The sequence below is a fragment of the Halichoeres trimaculatus genome, unplaced genomic scaffold (genome assembly GCF_033239565.1).
Source record: "Halichoeres trimaculatus isolate MK-OKI-2021-1 unplaced genomic scaffold, fHalTri1.1 fHalTri1_scaffold_1, whole genome shotgun sequence".
Taxonomy (NCBI): Eukaryota; Metazoa; Chordata; class Actinopteri; order Labriformes; family Labridae; genus Halichoeres; species Halichoeres trimaculatus.
This window is the reverse complement of record NW_027437179.1, coordinates 1013300-1034782: the sequence shown is the minus strand read 5'-3', so window position 1 is coordinate 1034782 and position 21483 is coordinate 1013300. Positions and strand designations below refer to the sequence as shown.

The following is a 21483-nucleotide window of genomic DNA, read 5'->3' as shown; positions in this document are numbered from 1 at the left end:
TTGAAATTTCCTTGTAAATTGACAACAACTTTTTTACCAACTGTCATAAGGCAGCACCCTAATTTGGTTGAAGCCAAGAGACAGACTCAAGTGGAGTCCAAGCAGGGACAGAAATGAACCTACTTAAAGGGATAGTTCAGTTTTTTTGAAGTGGGGTTGTATGAGCTCTATGTGACCACTAAGGACATTAGATACAGTAGAAAGTTGTCTCCTCTCCCTCAGTAAGACACAAACTTTAATCGATGGTGACGAGGAAATAGACGCTAACAGGGACAGACGGTACCAAATTCAAAGGCTATTTTCTCTGCCTACAAGAACTAAAATCAAAAAGTAATACCACAGTTTAAGAGTACGATACATAAAATATTTTTTAAGTGCATTAAGTCTTCGGAAATATAAACATTTATCTGGACCTAACTAACTCATGTGTCCTTACGCACAGCGCCAGTGTGCTCCGTCCCCCCTCCTCCTTTCAGCTGTAGGGAATGTAAACAAGCTATGCTTCGAGCGCTGGTTTTAGCCTCGTGTAAGTTTGATCAAGTATTGTAATTCTTTTGTTTGTACTCTAAGGATTGTGAGGCAGCGTAGGAAATTCAAAATGAGTGACTATGACAGCGACAAAGAAGTTTCATTCACTTTGGAACCAAAAGGATACCTGTATGAACCGAAGTAGCTACACAGAGCTGTTACAGATAGCGACTGAAAGGAATACAGAGGAGACATCCACGGACACTGGACCTCAAGATGCTGAGTGTTACTGCTGCCACGACTGTTGTTGTTGTTGTTGTTGCTGTTACAGGACACTCCAGAATTCAGAAGAGCAGGGAAATCTGTGTGATGAGTTATACAGAAGGCTTGAGAGCCAGCAGTGTCCTCAGACAAATCCTGAAGAGTGTCTGTAACCAAGTTCCACTCGTGACAGCACTAACACTCAGCATCCATGGGCATTGAGTCACAGCTCAGACATTTACACCACTGAGTATTTCCAACTCTGTCTTGATGTCCAGTGTCCGTAGATGTTTCCTCTGTATTCCTTTCAGTCACCATCTGTAGCAGCTCTGTGTACTCTGGTTCAAACAGGTATCCTTTTGGTTCCAAAGTGAATGAAACTTCATCGTCGCTGTCATCGTCACTCATTTTGAATTTCCTACGCTGCCTCACAATCCTTAGAGTACAAACAAAAGAATTATGATACTTGATCAAACTTACACGAGGCTAAAACCAGCGCTCGAAGCATAGCTTGTTTACATTCCCTACAGCTGAAAGGAGGAGGGGGGACGGAGCACACTGGCGCTGCGCGTAAGGACACATGAGTTAGTTAGGTCCGGATAAATGTTTATATTTCCGAAGACTTAATGCGCTTAAAAAATATTTTATGTATCGTACTCTTGAACTGTGGTATTACTTTTTGATTTTAGTTCTTGTAGGCAGAGAAAATAGCCTTTGAATTTGGTACCGTCTGTCCCTGTTAGCGTCTATTTCCTCGTCACCATCGATTAAAGTTTGTGTCATACTGAGGGAGAGGAGACAACTTTCTACTGTATCTAATGTCCTTAGTGGTCACATAGAGCTCATACAACCCCACTTCAAAAAAACTGAACTATCCCTTTAAGTGCTAAAACCTGCAGTTCCCCAAGTGTCCACAAGCTGTAAACATGATAAACTCTGCTCTATGTATGGACATCTTAACACTACTGTTAATGGGGACCATCAAGCTTTTGGAGCCAACCTCTAATGGACACTCAAGGTACTCCAGTTTTTAGTACTGTATTGTTTTATTTATTTATTTATTTATTTATTTATTTTACAATAGGGGTTGCCGATTCACTTTGATAGGATGGTAGGTCATCCCTTGCACTGCCTTGCACTGAATTTCTAAAATTAAGGCTAAAAAGAACTAGCATGGTCATCTTCAGCTGTGATAGAAGACTACATTGTATTTTAACAGTTCACTGCGAGAAAAAGGATCTGAGTGTTTTCTTTCTCTTGAGTTGTAAAAGCAAATGTAGACTCTGAAACCTGGATTTTTGGTACTCAAGATCAGACAAAGTGAGTCAAATAATTCAGATATTCGTCAGAAGCTGCTGTTTCATGCATGATCACTCATAAAATAACTGAGGAGTACAGTGGCACTGAGAGCTCACAGTGCTGCAACTTATGAAAACACATGCAAAAAGACATAACATGAGCAAATTGCAGCATTTAGAAAATGCGCTGCAAAGACCACAGCACAACACATGAGAAAAACGTGCTGCAAATACACTACATCACAACAGAAGTGTTTCTAGGGGATACTCAAAACTAATGCACATCTGCCTACACATTCATTGTTGCGGGGGATTTTCAGTCACAGCTGAATGTTTGTCATCGAATCATCCAAAACGGTGCATTCTAGTTGTTTCTGTGTGGTTAATTTTGATAGTTATGTTGATGTTTTGAAGTATGGCTTGTTTTTTACGCACTGAAGAAGGTTACGTGTAAACATACATAAGTGTCCTTTTAAAGACGGATCAACGGCTCTTTCAGCCTTCTCCACACCACTGCTGTGTGCTATAGGAGAGATATGACATGCTGAATGGATCAACAATGAATCTCTTGAGAGGAAGTTATGCACATTTATTTGTTCAGTGATGAACGTTGATATCTTGCGCTAAGGTAGTGCCAAGTGCTCTATAGTGTTTTGGTAGATTGAGAGCTATATAACATGTCGAATGTATGGAAAAGGAATATCTTGTAAGAGAGTTTTGTATGAAGCCATTATGGGGCTTTAAGAAAGATCTCTAGTACCTACAATAAGGCAAACACAGGCAATTGCCTGGGGCTCTGAGATTCCCAGGGGCCCCCTGTACTAGATACCTGGACGATTGTCCGTATATCACTGACGGACACTTTAGGAAACTCCAGTAAACACCTTATTCATTTCAACTCTGCCACCATAACACCAGCTACTGTCACTTTCTACTCCTTCTTTCTGGAGCTGGAAATACTGAAGCCAGCTCATGATAGTGTGGAGCGATCTGCGAATACACTCTGATACAACGTTAAATCAAAAACACGCACTTTTCACCTCATTACTCAGTCCAACTGACAGAAAGAGAACCATAGCAGAGCTGTGACTGAAAATCCCTGGTAACAACAAGCATGTCCACAGATGTGCATCACTTTTAAGTGTCCTCTAGAAACACTTCCGTTGTGTTGTAGTGTATTTGCAGCGTGTTTTTCTACTGTGCTGTGGTCTTTGCAGCGCGTTTTCTAAATGCTGGGCACGTGTTGTCAAATTGATGAAGATGTTTTCTTAATTTGCTTGTGTTCTGTCTTTTTGCAGGTGTTTTCTCAAGTTGCAGCACTGTGAGCTCTCGGGGCCAAGGAGTGCTCTTTACTTTAAAGGAATAGTTCACAAAACCCTCTCTTGTTTGATGATTTGACAGTTCTCTGCTGGTTAGCTTAGCTTAGCTTAGCAGGGAGAGTAGAGGAGGTTTCACTGACAGTTGAACCATTCCTTTAAAGAAACAACAGGGTGGCTGGATTAAATGTTTCTCCTTCTAGGCCACAAATAATAATAATAACAAAAACAGTGCATCTGATGTAGCACCTCATAATGAGGATGACTGCCAAGATCAGGGCCTTTAAAACCTTCCAAGGAGAGATAAATGAGTTAGCTGTTGTGTTAAAGTGTCTCAGTGCAGGACATCACAGCTACAGAAAGTTCTGGCTCAGTTTGAAACATCCACATTAAAGCATCTAGTCAGTCAGGAGCGGGAAGAGAAGCTCTGGTTGGATGAGCAAAATAATAACATGCTTTATTAATTTTCAATTGATTTCAGTCGCAGCTCTGCACTTCATTTAACTCCATCTATATGTAACTGAAGAGTGAATACACAGTGTTTTATGCTCAATGAATTCAGCTTTTAAATTGACCCTTCACCAAGTCACCCCCTGCCTCCTGGTTTTTGTTCTCCTGTATGGTGCAGGAAACATGGTGCGCTTCGTGTCCAAAGATGCCTTCAGCTGCAGAACCCAGGGCCTAAATTTAGTTCTAAAGTTACTGATCCTTGAAACACTCCTGTTTGGTCCAGGGCCTGAAAAGCTGATTGTTTCTGGTTGCTGTTTAAACCACCCAGATGTGGTGGACTTGGTTTAGTACCTTCTAAGAAATGGTCTTCTTTGGTTCCAGTTTAAAGAGTGACCCTGTCAACTGGAGACCTTTAGCTGAACGTGTCGGTGGAGATCCATTTTACAGCAGCTGTTCACACACAGAAAAAGTCCTGGAGAAGTCATCCTGGTTAGGTTTGATATACACATATATAGGTGTCATAATCTGCTAATCAGATCAGGATTTATTTGATGATCTGAAGCTGTTGGAGAAGGATGCAACCCAATCAGTCTCCAGTTAACAGGGTCGCTCTTTGAACTGAAACACTGACTATAACCGCGTTTCCACCAAGCAGACGGATTCTGTTTATATGCACACCATATTCCTGTGTTACCTGGAATAATGACACACTTCTGGTTGTGTAAGAGTAATGTTAACAACGTATTCCAATTCACATAACTGGAATAAACTCATTTTACTATTATTAAAAACCTAAATAAGGCCCCTGGCATGTGCGTGAATCAACCCCAACTCTGGGTGATGTAAACACATTAGTCAGGCTTTGCTCTTAAAGGATCTGTTTACTTCTGCTCAACATGGCCAGAAAGCAGAAGATCTCACTGTTCAAAGAAGAGCCAGGCTTATGAGTGTGATTAATGAAAGAGTTGAACATCACGTACTACATCAGTGGGCTAAAGCCCCAATGCAGTGATGTTTTTAGAAAACTGTACGACAAGCTGTGGTGAATGAGAAGGAGACAGTTCCAGTGTCACTTTGATTAAAACACAATATGACTATTACGCAGTATAACACAAGTGAGCATCTTGGACTATTTGACGGAAATGTCAATACAGTGAGTGCAAAAGAACACCTCCTGTGTGACAACGTGTCATGATGCTAATACCACTGCAGCTACGGTTTATCTGGACCATGCAGATTAACATTTAAATGGCAGTTTTCCAGTAGCTCAGCACTCTGTGGAGCATGTAAACACTTTTTTCAGAACATTACCTAGACTAGAATTTGGACCTTAATAGGAACGTGGTGTGCATGTACCCATAGTCAGTGTTGATTTCTATTGTCTTCAGTCTTTAGGTGTGTTTCCTGGTCGAAGAAGTTTCTAAGAATACCTGTTCTTCAGAATCAGTTTTGTCTCTCTTCGGCACAGGCTGAATACCCTCCATACTAACAGGCCAATTGTAGCGTCACACTATCTGACTCCTTCCAAGGTGTCATGTCATTATATGACCTCTTTCTCTTTGTTGCTGCCCCCTACTGGTCTGGTGGTGTAGTGCAGTCACATTTATTTTTTACTACATATGTATGTTCAGTTTGCATAATCTTCACGGCATCAGTAGTCAAAGTTTCTGGAACTTCTGGTTGAAAGCACGTAGAAATCTTTACTGATATGTCCAACAGAAGGGGAGGCCCACAGAAGCAGCCCCTATGTTTGTGGACGACACTTTATTTATATTCATACTTTGGATTAAATCAGCTAATTTAGTTTGTCATTGTTAGCTGTAAGTGGGAAGCTACTTAGCCGAACATGCTAACGATGGCAGACTGCGATAAAGCAGTGAACCTGATTGAAAAAATGACACTTTTAAAGTGCTTTAAATTTTGGAGAAGTAGAGCAAAAGTCACTGAACTCCCAAATCTTCAAACCTCCCTCAGAAAGGCTCTAATTGAGCCCTCCCTTGCATGGGGAGGAGCTTAGTGAAGGGTCAAGTCATCATGTAAAAATTACCTTTCAGATTAAAGTAAATGGTGTTGTGAAATTGTGCTTCATACTCACTGCTGGGGTCTACGTTCTCACACAGCTCCGTCTTGGCCTCTCCATTGGGTCGGTCGCTGGCTTTGTGCGAGAGGCGGGATGACATGGTGGCGGCTGTCACCACCGCTTTGAAAGAGCGTTTCCTCTTCTGCACGTTGAGCTCTGGGTGGAAGATAATGACGTACACTTTGGGCATGTAGAGCATCCCGAGGGCCACGGACGCACTCAGGTTCATGGAGATGGTCAGTGTGGTGGTCTGGATGTACAGCTGGAGGGGAGAGAAGGAAAGACGTGAGGCTGATGGGAAACTAGCCCAGCTTTGATTTTCACCATGGCTCAAACAACAATCTGTCACATTTCTGCTGGTCCCTCCTTAAATCAGCCTCATTTCCACTCTGTCATAGATCCACTCTGATTAATCTTCCTCACTTGGTTTTGCAACAACTCGGGAGTGTTTGTGTCTGCTCCTGCAGCCTTCCTGCTCAAACACAGCAGCAGCGGCATTAAAACAAAGCATCTAAATAAATCAGAGGAGAGTATGGGCTCTTTAGGTCGGTGTTTGTTGGAGCTGTGTAGTCTGATGCAGGATTTCTCTCTCTGTCTCTAACAAACTGGACTCACACTCTGGATCAGTCTGAGTGGAACAGGAGTCGCTGACTGACTCAGGGAAGCAGGCAGTAAAATCGCAGATGGAGATTTGTTGGAGAATCAAACTCTTGACACTTTTTATGAGTAGGTGAAGGATTATTTCTTATTTCCCGGCGTGCTCTCGACCCTCACCTGCAGCCCAGAACAACAGCAGACGGCCGGGCCTCTGCATTAATGTTTTATGTGCTGTGTGTATATTGCACCTGCATCTGAAGCCGTGGCCCCTGAACTCGTCACAGAGCCTGTGTCGGCCTGGGATGAATGTGTAAAGAGGCTCGGCCAGGCTGGAATAGGCTTCCCAGAGCAGGTTTTACAGAGTCCAGCTGCACTGTCTTTATGTGTTATAGTCCTGCTGTCACAGCCTGAAGTATGCCGTTTACAGAGAGAGCAAAAATTAAAGTACAAACACCTGGAAGATTACAGATTTCCTTCACCCTGCAGAAATAAACCCTTTAAGATGGTTTGAACCACAAACAGCTGCTGCATTGTTCTGCTCAGAGACCTCAGACTCCATGCGGGGAGTTGCAGTCACACTAACAGAAACACAAATGGCTGAACCTTCAGTCAAAGAAGTTAAAGAGGGAGTATATGTGATTTCCCATCTCTGGAACAGGAACATGAAGTACTAATGCGTAATGTTCAGACTGCACATGTGCAGCTTGTCATACCTCTACATATTAGATATGAACTACTCCTACTAGGACTACTAGTTGAAGCGCTTTCATCCCACTCACTGACTAAAGCACTGTTTACACCAAGTGGTCCAGTTTTGGTCAGTACAGTTTAGTACGGGATGGATCGGTAAAGCCTGATCCTGTTTGTGTTTCCACAGCCAACCTTCTTGGTAGGTGGCGTGTAAACCGGATGCTGATAGCAGTGTCGGCTACGTAACAGTGTGACGCCATAGCAGTGCAACACAGTGTACCCTGCTAATATATCCAAAGAAGAAAAGCACGACACAGAAAACAATGAGCAACTATGAAGACATCTAGCAATTTGTGATTGGCATGTGGCTCTTTGATACAAAACACAGTCAAGTGTTCTGAGAAGGCTGTGTGCCACTAGGAGAAACACAGCAGCCCGTAATTTGGGACCTGTTCAGGTTTCAGTCAAAGGAAACGCCACAGAATACATTCCGCACTGAGACAAACCGAACTGTCCCCACAAAGTCCCTCAGAGCTTTAGGGCTGTCCTACTGTCACTGACTGTTTGGACATTTTTAATGCATCCTTTCAATGAGTGGGCATATTTACAGACTGAGCTGGAGGGAATTACCCACAGTTCAACCATAGAAACATGGGGGGTGCTAGGGAAAGCCCACAAACATGGAACATGTAAATTAAAAAAGAATTAATGTATCAAACAGCCTAAATCTGCCCAAATCTATATATCTTTACACATTCTGAATGTGCAGTTTAATCGATACATTCTGATTTTTTTTATACTCATATTTCTTTCAGTTTTGCAGATGAAAGGAAAAAATGAGAATAATTTCAAATTAAAAAATGTTAATGAACCATTCCTGAGGCTGCTCAGGGGAGCTCCATGATGACATGCAGGTTGTGTGGAGTGGTAAGTGCCGTCTCATTACTACTGAAACTAGTGGGTGCCGTTAAAGGCTCACACACTCAACCATTTTCCAGGTGATCTCAATAAAGTCCATGAGGGCTCAGGGTCACCCAGACTGATGTCTTAGTTTTCAACACGGACCAAACAGATGAGACGGCAGACATCATGAGCCAGCAGCACAGTGAGAGTGGGTACCATGTTGCACGCCGTGCATTCATCTGTGGTGTTTGAGTTGTTACTGCAGAGTATTTGCTGTGATTTAAGGAGTTCAGTCCTGTTCTTATGTTTGTTAAAAGGGCTCTAATCTGCTGCTGTTTGTCACTATATAACAGGGCTTTAACTGTGCATAAAATATGCCAAAAACATGCAGCTTAGGCTGTTGTTGATCTGTTAACCTCCGTTGTGATGCCACCCCACACCGAGCTGCTGCATATCTTTAAAAAAGCAGTTTAAAGCTTCTTGGTTTAAAGGCCACTGCACAGAGTACATTGTCATAAAACGCTCATGCAGTGTATTCTGCAGCTTCCACCACTGCAACTGATCAAAACACTCCCTCCTAAAAATAACACCAGATCCTCACCAGACTTACTAAAATGTTGAGGTCATTGTCTATGGGTCTGCTAACTGGTTCATGACACATTGGAAGGGTGTGACCTCAAACAACAAGGTCTGACAGGCCTCCAGAGAGCAGGCCACTCAGAGAGAAGGAGGATTTGTGGAGTGGGCAGCAGCTAAAATAAAATATAAAGTGTAAAGACTAAAATGCAAAGCATAATATCCTTCCCTGGTGGACCAAACTGTATGTTTTGTAAAAATTGACCCCCCCCCCCCCCAACAATCTCATTTTGCTTATTTTCCGCTCTCTGATTCGTGACGAGGATATGTTTTAAGGACAGTGTAGTTATTTTTTCATTTTTTATTCATTTATTTATTTTTTTGTAATTTTGATGAATTAGGGCCCTTCCTAAAAGATTTCATGGAACATGTTGAAATGTACAAGGTTAAAGTAGAAATAAGTCTTAGAGATATAGACTTAAGAAAATATGGAGCTAATTTTATTCACAAGCAAGATATAAATCTGAAGATCCCAAACTGTGTAGTATATCATTAAAAAAAAGGATTTAAATAACTTACAAAATCAGAGTGGGTACACCAAGAACTTCATGCTTCAGACACTAGGGGGCGTCTGCAGTGAGATGATGAAATACAACTTTTTATCAGCAATAGAAAGAGGATGGAGATTGTTTTCAATATAAAAATATCTCCTGGGTGTGCAGATACACACACACACACACACACACACACACACACACATACACACACACTCACACACACACACACACACACACACACACACACACACACACACACATACACACACACACACACACACACACACACACACACACACACACACACACAGACTGGGAGCAGAGTGTGTGGTATCTCCTCCAGCAGCTGAGTAAACAGCGTGTTGTGAAGCGTTGTGTCTGATATGGATCAGTGGGATGAGGCTGTGATAAGATGACATGTCAGATACAGAAACATCACACTCAGGCTCAGGACTCTGGATTAATCTTATCATGTAAAACCTCTTCCTCTGCGCCGGAACTCTCTGAGCACAGATGGGTTTTCTCTGCAGGTTACAGAGTGAACACAGACGAGGACGGGGACAGGATGGAGAGGCACAGAGGCCTGAGCATCTGCGGGAACAAAGAGCTCATCCCAGCGTTGGTTACCACACCATGAACTCCTCCTGTGGATGTTTGTCTCCTGTGAGCCCCTCTTTCAGACCAAATGAGAACTGGTCTAAGGTCTCACAGCAGGGGGTCTCTCTCATCATCTCTGAGCACCAGGCCAGCTGATTGGCTGACCAGACACTTGCAGAGGTGCAGCTTTGAAGCAATAAACCTCTCCAGCTGATGTCCTGCAGGGTTGAAACTGTTCTACCCTCTGATTAGATTTCCTCTCACTCAGCTGATTCTGAAGGACGCTCCACCTCTGCCTGTTGACACTGTGGCATTAGTGGTAGTTTAGTCTGTGTGTTGTTTAAAGAGACAGAACAGAAGAGCAGCCTGCAGCTGCCCAGAGCACCTTATTAACCTGTCCGTCACCAGCTGTTACACTTCACAGGATGATCCAGGTCCCTGACCTGAGAGCAGGGGGCTGGATGATACTCAGCTGTGATATAGATTATCAAGACTTTGTTCCCATAATATTACAACCTAATCCTCCACATATCAAAACCTAATCTTTACTCAACTTTTTTAATTTATTTTATTTCATCTCCACTTTATTTTCAATTTGAATTGTGCAACACTGCAAGTTTTTATTGACATAAAAAGTAAAAAAAAAAATCCTTCTTAAAAAAATTCTGATATTCCCACATTAATCTACTGTATTTTCAAAAACACTGAGTTTTTTTTTATTAATTTTAAAAATTACTTTTTTATGGTTTCCCTAATCTTCTGTCGTATTTTTAGCATTATCCCAATTTTAATTTATTCTTGTAGCGTCCTGAGACCAAGAATGAAAACGTGTTGCAGTTTCTGTTTTTCCTGCATAACATAATTGTCTTGGTTGAAAAAGCCCATTTTCATAAACATTTAATTGAATAAAATGTTTATATTAATGTCATTTGCAGAAGACAGTGGCACTTGCTTGTACCAAAAAACACAGTCTTTCATCTGTCCTCCACAGCTTTAAAGGGGAAAGCAGATTATTTATTTATTAATTTATTTATTGTCTGTTTGTTTGTTTGTTTGTTTGTTTGTTTGTTTGTTTGTTTGTTTGTTTTGGGATAAAACATAAATCATTGAGGTAAGGTTTAAAAGTTGGCTTGTAGCAGGTGCAGCTTGTTTACCCTTCATTTTCCAGGTGTGCAAACTTCAACAAACACTAGGCTTAGTTTAAGCTATGTATCTGTGTATGAATTATTTTAACATCTCAGTGTGTGTGTGTGTGTGTGTGTGTGTGTGTGTGTGTGTGTGTGTGTGTGTGTGTGTGTGTGTGTGTGTGTGTGTGTGTGTGTGTGTGTGTCTGTGTCTGTGTGTGTCTGTGTGTGTGTGTGTGTGTGTGTGTGTGTGTGTGTGTGTGTGTGTGTGTGTGTGTGTGTGTCTGTGTCTGTGTGTGTCTGTGTGTGTGTGTGTGTGTGTGTGTGTGTGTGTGTGTGTGTGTGTACTTTGCTGGGTTTTTAAAGTCATTTTGTCAGTATGTCAACCCCCGTCGACCTGAAGGTCCTTACATTTCCCATGAAAACAGATCAAGCTAGTCACTAAATCCAACGCTGAGCACATTGGGGAAAAAAAATTTAAGTAAGTAAAAAATATATATGAGACTAAATTGAGAAATAGCTTAAAAACTTCTTTTAATCCAATATTTACCTCTAAAAGGAGAGTGTTTGCATCAATCTGGTAACTTCTAAAGCTCATAAGACACAGGGGTCGGTTGAGTGGCCATTTTGGATAAACAGATCTTTTGTTTCATTGGGTAAATTCTAACAAATCAGATATCACTAGAAAGCCCAGGATGTCCTTCACCAAGTGTGGCAGGTTTTATCCTCAGAGACTGTTCTGTTATTTAAATAATCCTTTAAAATTGTCCTTTACCAAGACAAAAATGCAGCTCTAATATCTCACCACGACTCCTCAAAGCTGCCGGTGTGTCAGAAAGGTGATCTGGTAGTAGTTCTGGCTTTTGTCAAAGTTTCATCTTGGTTGAATTAAACTTTTATATTGATTCCAATTTATTAAGAGTTTTCATTTTTGTTGACACAGTCAATGAATGCACTGTTACAAAAAATAAAAACTATCCTTTCAAACAAAAAAAGGAGCCTTATCTTGTGAGGTTGATGATTTATTAGCTCTTTTATGGTGGCGGGAACAGGATGCACGGGACAGAGACAGAATACGCTAATCCCCATCTCTGTGAATGACGTGTGTTTAAGTCAGAACAGCAGCTTTGGTCCATCCTCTGTCATTAATATGGTGTGTGTGTGTGTGTGTGTGTGTGTGTGTGTGTGTGTGTGTGTGTGTGTGTCTGTGTGTGTGTGTGTGTAGGTGTGTGTGTGTGTGTGTGTGTGTGTGTGTGTGTGTGTGTGTGTGTGTGTGTGTGTGTGTGTGTGTGTGTGTGTGTGTGTGTGTGTCCATCCTGCTTATTGCTGCAGACAGCGTGTCTCCGATTAGGACCGTCTCTGTCACTTTAATTCCAGAAACACGTCTCTGGCTGAAGTCAGACCGAAACTGAAACTAATCGTTATTAATCGCCTCGTTCTGCTTTTCTCTCCGGGGCGAAGCGCCTCCTCCGTGACTTCCTGTGATGGATCTGAACGTCTGCTTTCAGCTGTAGGAAGTCGTCACAATGCCCTTCAATGGGATGATAATAGGATTATGACTAAGTGGTGAAATGACAAAGACGTGAACTGTATAAGCCTTCATGAAATCCTCCGTCCTTCAAACTGATCCTGACTCCAGAATGTAGCTGATCTTTATTATTTATTTATTATTATTATCCATATACATTAACACAAACTGAGATGGCACACTTCCTGAGCACATCAACTTAAGCATATGGTGCTAACATTAAGCTAAATGAAGGTCAAATGTGTCGCCCTGCACAGACCAGAGACATTATTTTAACACCATCACACACGAGGCTGGTTCCTGCCCCTCTTCCACCTGATAGGAAGTCTGTTAAGGTGACTCTAGGTGAAAGTGAGGGCCCTTTGTGTTCACACCAAACAGAAAACTCTGGCTATTAGATATGAAGTCACAAGAACTGCAGTTCCCCAAATGTCCACTTGGGCCTGGCTCCAAAAACCCAGGAATCAGCATTAACGCCTGTGTGAAAATGTCAGTTTTCACAGCAGGATCAGACGTGCTGCAGCCTGATACCCCCGAACCCCGAACTCCAACGCTCCAAACGTCCCTGCAGGAACTGCAGTCTGACGTCCAGACATGCTGACCTTCAACCCCGACCGCTCACACTTCTTTCTACAGCTCTGTGCACGTGTCAACAGTGTTTCCACAGTTACCTTCAAGAAGTAATCTGATTTCTCCTTTAAAAAGTAACTTAGTTACTTAATTGTTTATTTGATTTTAAAAGTAACTAAGTTGGATTACAAGTTACTTTATTAGTTACATTCAGCAGCAGCTGACAACACCCCCCACCGTCTAATAGAGCTGCACAATGTGATCATAATGAATAGTTATATAGATCTACATGTTTTGTTTTAAAGGTACATGCAAAGATAAGTTGTGAATTTAAAATATATATATATAATTTCATTTATTTTGGAATTAAAAGTAAAACTAAAGAAATCTTGTACAGCAAGGCCTTTGGTGCATTACAGTACTGTTCAGTTAAATTTAGCTTTCAATTATATTTTTAAAACCCTTTAACCAGTTTCATTTCTCTGTTAAAGCAGCAGTCTATTGATCCCATATCTGTGATACAAATAAGCAAAAGAAATGACACTGGATACAGATGCACACAAATTTCTGTTATTTTATATTTTGCATTTTTTAATAACAAAAACGTAAAAATGCACATTTTATTTTTATTCTTTCTTTATTTTCACATTTCTTTGATTTTTTTTTTTACCAACTATATAAAAACAAATAAATAAAATAAACCATCACATGTACAATTTCATATATTCAAAAAACTAATCGCCCTGTGTTTGGCTGGCGACCAGTCCAGGGTGTACCCCGCCTCTCGCCCACTGACAGCTGGGATAGGCTCCATCCACCCATGGCCCTGAACGGGATAAGCAGTTCCGAAAATGAATGAATGAATGACAAAAACTTATCTTTAGATAATCATTGACTAGGTTTAACTAGTTTTATATAATTTTAAAAACGTTGTAGTCTTTACTATGAGGGTAAAGTAGATTTTGTGGCTCCAGAATGACTTTAATCCAGGTGAGCTGAGGAAAAATGGCTCCTATAAAAGCAAAGGTTGCAGAGCAGGGTTGTCATCATGTGCCTCATTGCAGCCTCCCTGTCAGAGCATTGATCTGTGGGATGAAGTCTGGACATCAACAGGAAACATGAGAACAGAGAAGTGGTGTGTCTGTTGTTTGAGTGTTTTTTTCCTCTGGGGGATGAAGACGGATGAGGTGAGGGACCAGCAGGTGTCAGCGATCCATTCGCTGTCGCTCCTCACTGAATCGTCTTTGATCTGATTTCAAAGAGACAAACAGGCTTTTCTTTGTTTTTGTCTGATAGGTTTGTCTTGTTGTTTGTGTTAAAAGAGTTTTCGTGTTACATCGTACCGTTTGGGAGAGTCCATTAATGAGACTAGCACGGTATCTATGAGATGGGGTCCAGGTTTTACTATCACAAACAGAAACTCCTCCTCCCTCCAGCAGGTCACTTTGATAGAACACTGTTTGTTATCCTCACGTCAGGTTTTGCTCTGTCCGTATCTGCAGCTAATCTCACGTTACTGAAATGGTATGACTGATAATCTGACAGATTATGTTGGCTGCTCGATATGAACATAGAACCAAGAACTTTAAAGGGGCGAGGTATTCAATTTTCATTTCACCATCTGCAAAGCTCAGGGGGGTTTGGGCCATTTCAAAGAGGGGGTACTTTGCTTTGTTTTACACTGATTTTAAGTAATAGTTCTAGGTGTTTGCACTAAATGTGTGCAGATCTTCACAAACACCAGGGTCTGCCCATAGCCCCACCACAGCCCTCCAGAGAACAGGCCAATCAGAGTGAAAGGGGTTTGTGGAGTGTGGGGAGCCTTAAAGAGACAGCGGAAAAAACAAAGTGTTTCAGACAGAGGCTGAAATAAGGGTTAACTCAAACAGCAGAGAGAGAAAAATGGGGATTATCATGAGCTGTGATCATGGAAAGATACTACGGTGGGACAAAACAAAGACCGAAAGATGGCACAATACCCCCTCTGTAAAGTCACTTTATACTCCAGAAAGAAATTCGGTTTGGTGCCTAGGCCCTAGATATTCTGTCTGCTCTAAAACTTGAATCAGGGACATGTTAAAACCTTGATCATTAAGCTCATGGGTCGGTGAATCACAGTCTCTCTCCACAGTTTACATATGACATCGGAACACTGACGACTGATCGAGGAGACGCCGCCAGATTTGTGCTTCATCTGTTATCTGTATGTGTGCTCACAGTGAGCTTAAAGCTCAGGCTGGAACACAGAGTTTGGAGCCAAACAAACTACAGTAACAATAGTTATGTAAGAAAACATTACCAGAGCAGCAGGGGGCCAGATGATGTGTTCACCCAGCTGGAGCTCTGAGATAGAAACCAGAATAACAGAGAGAAAGGAAAAACACAGACTGATCCACGGCAGCCAGAGAAACTAGAGGCAGCAACAAACCGTTTCATTTTAAAATATTTAAACACATTCTCTTCTGATGGGATTTACAAGAAAATGAAGATTTAAAGGGAGAAGGGGCCAGGAAATAGAAGAGACCTAGAAAAAGGAGGGATGAAGAAGAGGAGAAGTGATGATGGTTTGTTACAGAGATGATTTCTGCAGAAAAAAAAAGATCCTCAAATATGAGAAGCTAGCAAATGGAGACAGCTGATTTCATGTGTGCATCTAGAAATGTTGCAGCAGCCTGGCAGGAGTTACTGTGCGTTACGATGAGTTACTGTGACTTAACAGAATACAGCTCAGTGAGCTCAGAGCGAAAGAGGGCCCAGGTCAGCTTCATGAGTTCACATCAGAGTTCAAGCCCTGTGGGTCCCTTTAATTGAAAGAAAGAAAAAAAAGAAACAGATGATTATTCTCTTTTCTATTTTTTCTTCTTTTTTATTTCTGTTTTTGGCTCAAATCTTTCAAATAACTACAGTTCTAATTAAAAAATGTCAATGTTTTTTTTTTTACTTATTATTATTTGAACCCTTTAAATGCACATTTGATAAGATAATTAAACTGTTTTTATTCGATTAATTTAGCTTTTCCAGTGTTAGATTTTTAATTCCCTACCCTTTGAAGGTATTAAAAATATAATCTACAAATTCTTCTACTTTTTTCCCTTTATTTTTTTGCCTCTTTTTTACTCTTTATGTATATATGTATGTGTGTGTGTGTGTATATATATATATATATATATATATATATATATATATATATATATATATATATATATATATATATATATATATATATATATATATATATATAAAATATCAATTTGTTATTTTTATAGATGTTTTTGTCCTCTGATTTTCTTAAAGGGTGGTTAAATTTCCCCAAGCGGGGGGCACAGCATGGGAGCTCAGCGCGGGACATAATCTCTGCAGAATCGCTCATTTCGGCTATATTTTTTCATCCATTGCCAGTGCTATCATAAAGTCAGCTCGTCTACCGTCTTCAGACTACGACTTCGAGTTTGACGGTTGTCCTTACTGGTTTGAGCCTGAGTACACGGACGAGGAGCTCCATGAAAGAAGGATGCAGAGGGAGAGAGACGAAGAGCTGGCTCGAGAACAACAAACAAGAGCACGTCCACGACTCAATGCCAACTGGTGGTGCGCTTGTGGACAGTGTTTGCCTATGGCAACAGAAGAGGAGTGTGTTTGTGATAGCGATGGATGAAAAAATATAGCAGAAATGAGCGATTTTGCAGAGATCATGTCCCGCGCTGAAGCTCCCTTGCCGTGGCCCCCGCTAAGTGCGGTCAAAATCAGCTGGATCTAAATAACTTCTGAAGGACTCCGAGCTGCACGATCTTTGTCTGAGTGAGTATATGAGCATGCACACACCTATAAATAAGGTCCAGGTGTCAAAAAAACAGAGTTGCCTTTTAACATTTGAATTTTGAGTTTTAAGATTTCTAAGGAAAATAACCTTCCTCCAAAATATCACTCCATTGGACATTACACAGCCAAAATTGTAGCCAAAAATTGAGCAAAATGTTGTTTAATTGAGGTTTAAACTGATAAACAACTGATCTTTATGACCTGTTTCTAGGAGCCCCTTAGTGAGGTATGTCCCTGTGTCATTAGACACAGGTAATGCAAAGTCTCTGAGAATATAATGAGGCATTTGAGCCACTACAATGTCCTCCCATTTGCCTCCTCCAGCTTCTGCCCTCCATCCTCAATACTCCATCCTCTATCTTTTATCTTCTGCCCTCCATCCTCTTTCCTCCATCCTCTTTCCTCCATCCTCTATTCCTCATCCTCTGCCCTTCATCCCCTCACCTTAGTCCTCTGCCCCTATCCTCTCTCCTCAGTCCTCTGCCTCCCATCCTCAGCCCTCCAGCCTCCGCCCTCTATCCTCTGCCCCCATCCTCTGTCCTCAGTCCTCTGCCCCCATCCTCTGTCCTCAGTCCTCTGCCCCCATCCTCTGTCCTCCATCCTCAGCCCTCCATCATCTGTCCTTGGAGCAGCATTAGGAGCTTTGGGACTCCTGTCATTGAGCAGGAGACATGTTGATCTTTGTGCAGTATCTGACCTGCAGCTCCTCACAGGTTAAAGAAAAGGTCCTGAGTGGTTTCAAAGACCCGTCTCAACAAACTAGGAGGCAGCTTTTATCAGGGTGAGCGTTACTAAGAGTGCAGATGTGTGATTTCCAGCTTGAACCGTCTGTGGGCTTGACCCTGGAGTCTCTGTATTTCACACACTGACCTGTGATAAGTGAACGTGTTGAGCCTGTCATGTTCAGGTTATACCTGTGGTGTCTTTGGCTCCTTGTTCTGTTATATAACGAGGATTATTCCCTCCATCATGTTTCTCTACATTCAGCAGCCTCTCTCTGAGGTTTCAGTGAAACCTTGAGACATCATTAGAGAAACTGCAGCTGCAGCAGGATTTTATTTTTAAAGCTCTCTGAGTTTGACTCTCAGCTCTGAATGCTTTCTGTTGGACTGCATTCACATTCAAAACCTGTGACCCAAATACACTCAGAGCTGCTCCAGCTGCAGACGAAGGCTCCAGTCCCTCTGTGCTCATGAGCCTGCCCGGGTCAGAGCTCGTTTGGTTTTGAGATGTCACATCCAAACAGCAGGGTGAGCTTGTTGGGTTTCGGACAGGATTCAGCGAATCACAGCAGGACAAGAGGGGACAGAGGAAGAGTGAGAGACAGACAGGTGAGACAAGAGGGACAAAGAAAGAAAGCTGAGGAAGAAGAGAGGAGGTGAAAGGACAACAGGGTTGAGGCAGGGAGAGAAACACAGTGAGAGACAAAAAGAAAGGAAGAGGAGGAGAAGAGGAGAGAAAAGGTTCAGTGGGACGAGATGGAAGGAAAGAGATGGAGCTGTGGATGATGAATGGGGGAGGAATGGGGGAGGATTGAGAGGAGAGTTCCTGAGACTGCGATGTATGATTGATGCTGGAGTCACAGAGTGGGAGAGAAAGGGGCGAGATGGATGAGAGGAGGTGTTAAAGGTTGGAGAGGAGGACGGGAGTGATTGTGGAGAAACGTCAGAGATCACAAAGAAGAGGCAGAGCGATGGGGATGGGTTTATGTCAGACGGAGATACGAGCAGGTAATCCCTTTGTGAACGGGAGGAGAGGAGAGGATCAGAAAACCAGCTTTTAATCCAGTTAATCTGTCCTCACCTGCACAGAAACCATCTTCACTTCCTCTGCTCCATTCTGCTCCATTCTGCTCCATTCTGACAAGGCCCAAAACCAAGACTGGATGGACCAGATGGTCAGCTAGACCTCATTCTGCACAGATCACAACAGCATGGCTCTGTAGAAGAAGAGTCCAGGTGCTGAGCCAACCCTACTGAAACCATTCGGAGCATCATGAGAAGAAAAACAGGACAAAGGAGAGCTGAGGTCCTCTATCAGGACAGAACAGGACAACAGCTCAGACACCAGAAACCAGTTCACCACAGTCCCTGTGTGTCTGAACCCTCGTGATCCCACTGAGAGCCAGCGCTTGGAGTAAATCTGTGTTCCCCCTCAGACATCAGGTCCTCCTGAGCTCAGCTCTGCATTGAGAGAAAAACACTAACGTGGCTCTAAACTGAGATTATAAACTGATGCTGGAGCTGCAGAGACCAGACTGTCTCACACACACACACACACACACACACACACACACACACACACACACACACACACACACACACACACACACACACACACACACACACACACACACACACACACACACAATGTGACACATAATCAATGAGTGTGTGTTTGGGCTGATGTTGATGGCTTGTGTGTAAGCAGATAACTCCCCGTCCGTCCTGGTTGGTGCTGATGGTGTGACTGGAGGAGCTGTGGGGTCTGACGGGGTTAAACATCTGATATCTCCTCTGCCTGTTAACAACAGCCCATTAAACCTCCCTCTATTCACATTCAGTGTCACTTTTATTTATTTATTTTCTTGTTCTTTCGTTTCCAGGGACAGCTTTTAAAAGGTGGCTTTTAGTCAGGTCGCTTCGGTCAATATGTAGGATGAAGACGGAGATTTGTAAAACTATATATCTTCAGAAACCTTATGACATAACAAATCAGAAAAACAATGTTGCCATTTTTTCTGAGATCATTATGGCAGCCATCTTGGATCTTTAAATATGGCCTTTTTCACACACAAATTTCTCCATATCTCATCTCCTATATGACCTAAATTCATGGTTTCAATGGTTAAATCTACATTTTTGGGAGCAAGGAATCCAATGGAGTTGACTTTCCTTCTAATTGAGGCATGTATGGTTGTGCATTTTGCATCTTTACATGATAAAATGGTATTTTAGGGTCATTTGGATATGTATGTCGTCCAAACAATGTAATATTTCACTAACACTCTTTATCACATCTTACAAAAGATAAACCTCAATTTGTCCATAGGTTGCATCATTCAAGCTGGCTCTCTGCTGTACTGCATCTATTACCTTCTGGTAGGATTCTTGTCTAGGCTTTAATACCAATTGTCCCTTACTTCTATCATCAGCTTGGCAGAATATGCAGAGCTTCCAGTTCATTGTTTCCTGATGCTGGCTGTCTGCTCCAAGCTGACCACGCAGTGGGTTCTTGCTCATGTTACTCTGGTGTTTGTCTGCAATAATTAAGCAAACACACCATCCAGTAACAAACTAAAACCAATAGGTGACTTTTGGGAATTGTAAACAGAACTTTGCCAACCCTGTAGGTCTACTACACATAAGTAAAGCAACATACCTGGAGTTGAGACACAGCCTGGCTCACTGTAGACTTATTTATCCCTGCTTAGTACACAGCTACTCCCTATCAAATATAATTGACAAGTTGTATTGATTAAGAAATGATTTTACTGCTTCTGAAATAATTATAAACCTTGCAGTTGACTCAATGCAATTGCTAACTAGAGTTACTTTGGCCATGCCATGTAGACCTAGCATCAGCATTACACTGATAAAGCAACATACCTGGATTCATCCCGATGATGATGATGTATTGGCACCATTTGTTTTTTTTTCACAGCCAAAAATGTAGAAGCCAGTGGAATCTTGAATGAGGGTAACATAAGAGCTGAGCTACAGTAAATCAACATTCAATTAGGATATAAGGTATTGTCATGATGACCTGATTGCTTCATTATGCCAATTCTATGAAACACTGTGTGGTGTTGTGATTATGGGAAACAAAGTACTGGTATAACAGCCTTGTGTTGATTGGTCATTTTCTTGTTGATTTTTGTGATTGGTGCTCTTGTTATTGGTGTCTAAATTAATGTTCTATTCTGTGTTTATCATAAGCTGAGAAGTTTAAGTAGAGAGATCACATTTTTCTATCACACTACCACACCTCTATTCTCTTTCCTTTACATCAATTTAAGTGTCAAAACTGTTCCTACATGCATCAGATTATTTGTGCTCACAGTTTTTGAAGGTATCATATCGAGTGAACTGAAGATATACACCTCTATAGGGACCTTTTTATTTTATTGGGGGGGACCATTCTACAAAGTGCAAGAAAAAAAGCCAGGCATGTTTCAATCACAACAGCCAGCTATTTTATCATGTAAAACACTCTAAGACATGATTAAGGACGCGGTCAGACTGGCCAATCATTCCGTGCCTAAGCACGCTTCAGCCGTAAAGCACGTTTGGAAAGGCCAGTGTGACCGCAACTGTGCCGTGCTCAAGCACGATTCACTTCCGTGCCTCAGCATGCTTCGAAGAGATGGGCTTCGGCACGGTTTACTTCATGCACGAGCACAAGCACGCAGACAGCGCGTGCGATCCATTACGTATAATCACCGCGAGCCCATCTCTCGACAATCATTTTAAACGAAGCGGGGGTGTTAGAGGGCTGTGTCGAGAGAAAACGACTTAATATAAGTCGAAAAGTCTCTTTAGTTGTAGCAGTGCTCTCTGTGTCTCATTGTGCTGACTCTGATGAGATCGCGCTTCATGTAAACAGACGCTTTACGATGACGAAGGCGGGCTGTGCGTGTGTGAGGTACC

General features: G+C 42.0%; 1 protein-coding gene and 1 pseudogene across 2 annotated transcripts in view; one reads left to right on the top strand and one right to left on the bottom strand.

Annotated features, from left to right (window-relative positions):
- Positions 1–21483, bottom strand: part of grm7 (glutamate metabotropic receptor 7) — a 378422-nt gene that overhangs the window by 13816 nt on the left and 343123 nt on the right. For both annotated transcript variants that reach the window (XM_074669750.1, XM_074669683.1), the window contains exon 9: positions 5889–6135. In XM_074669750.1, the coding sequence (XP_074525851.1) occupies positions 5889–6135 (247 nt within the window). The remainder of the gene's footprint in view (positions 1–5888; positions 6136–21483) is intronic.
- The window catches only part of LOC141798883 (uncharacterized), a 17853-nt pseudogene continuing 5978 nt past the window's right edge, over positions 9609–21483 (top strand).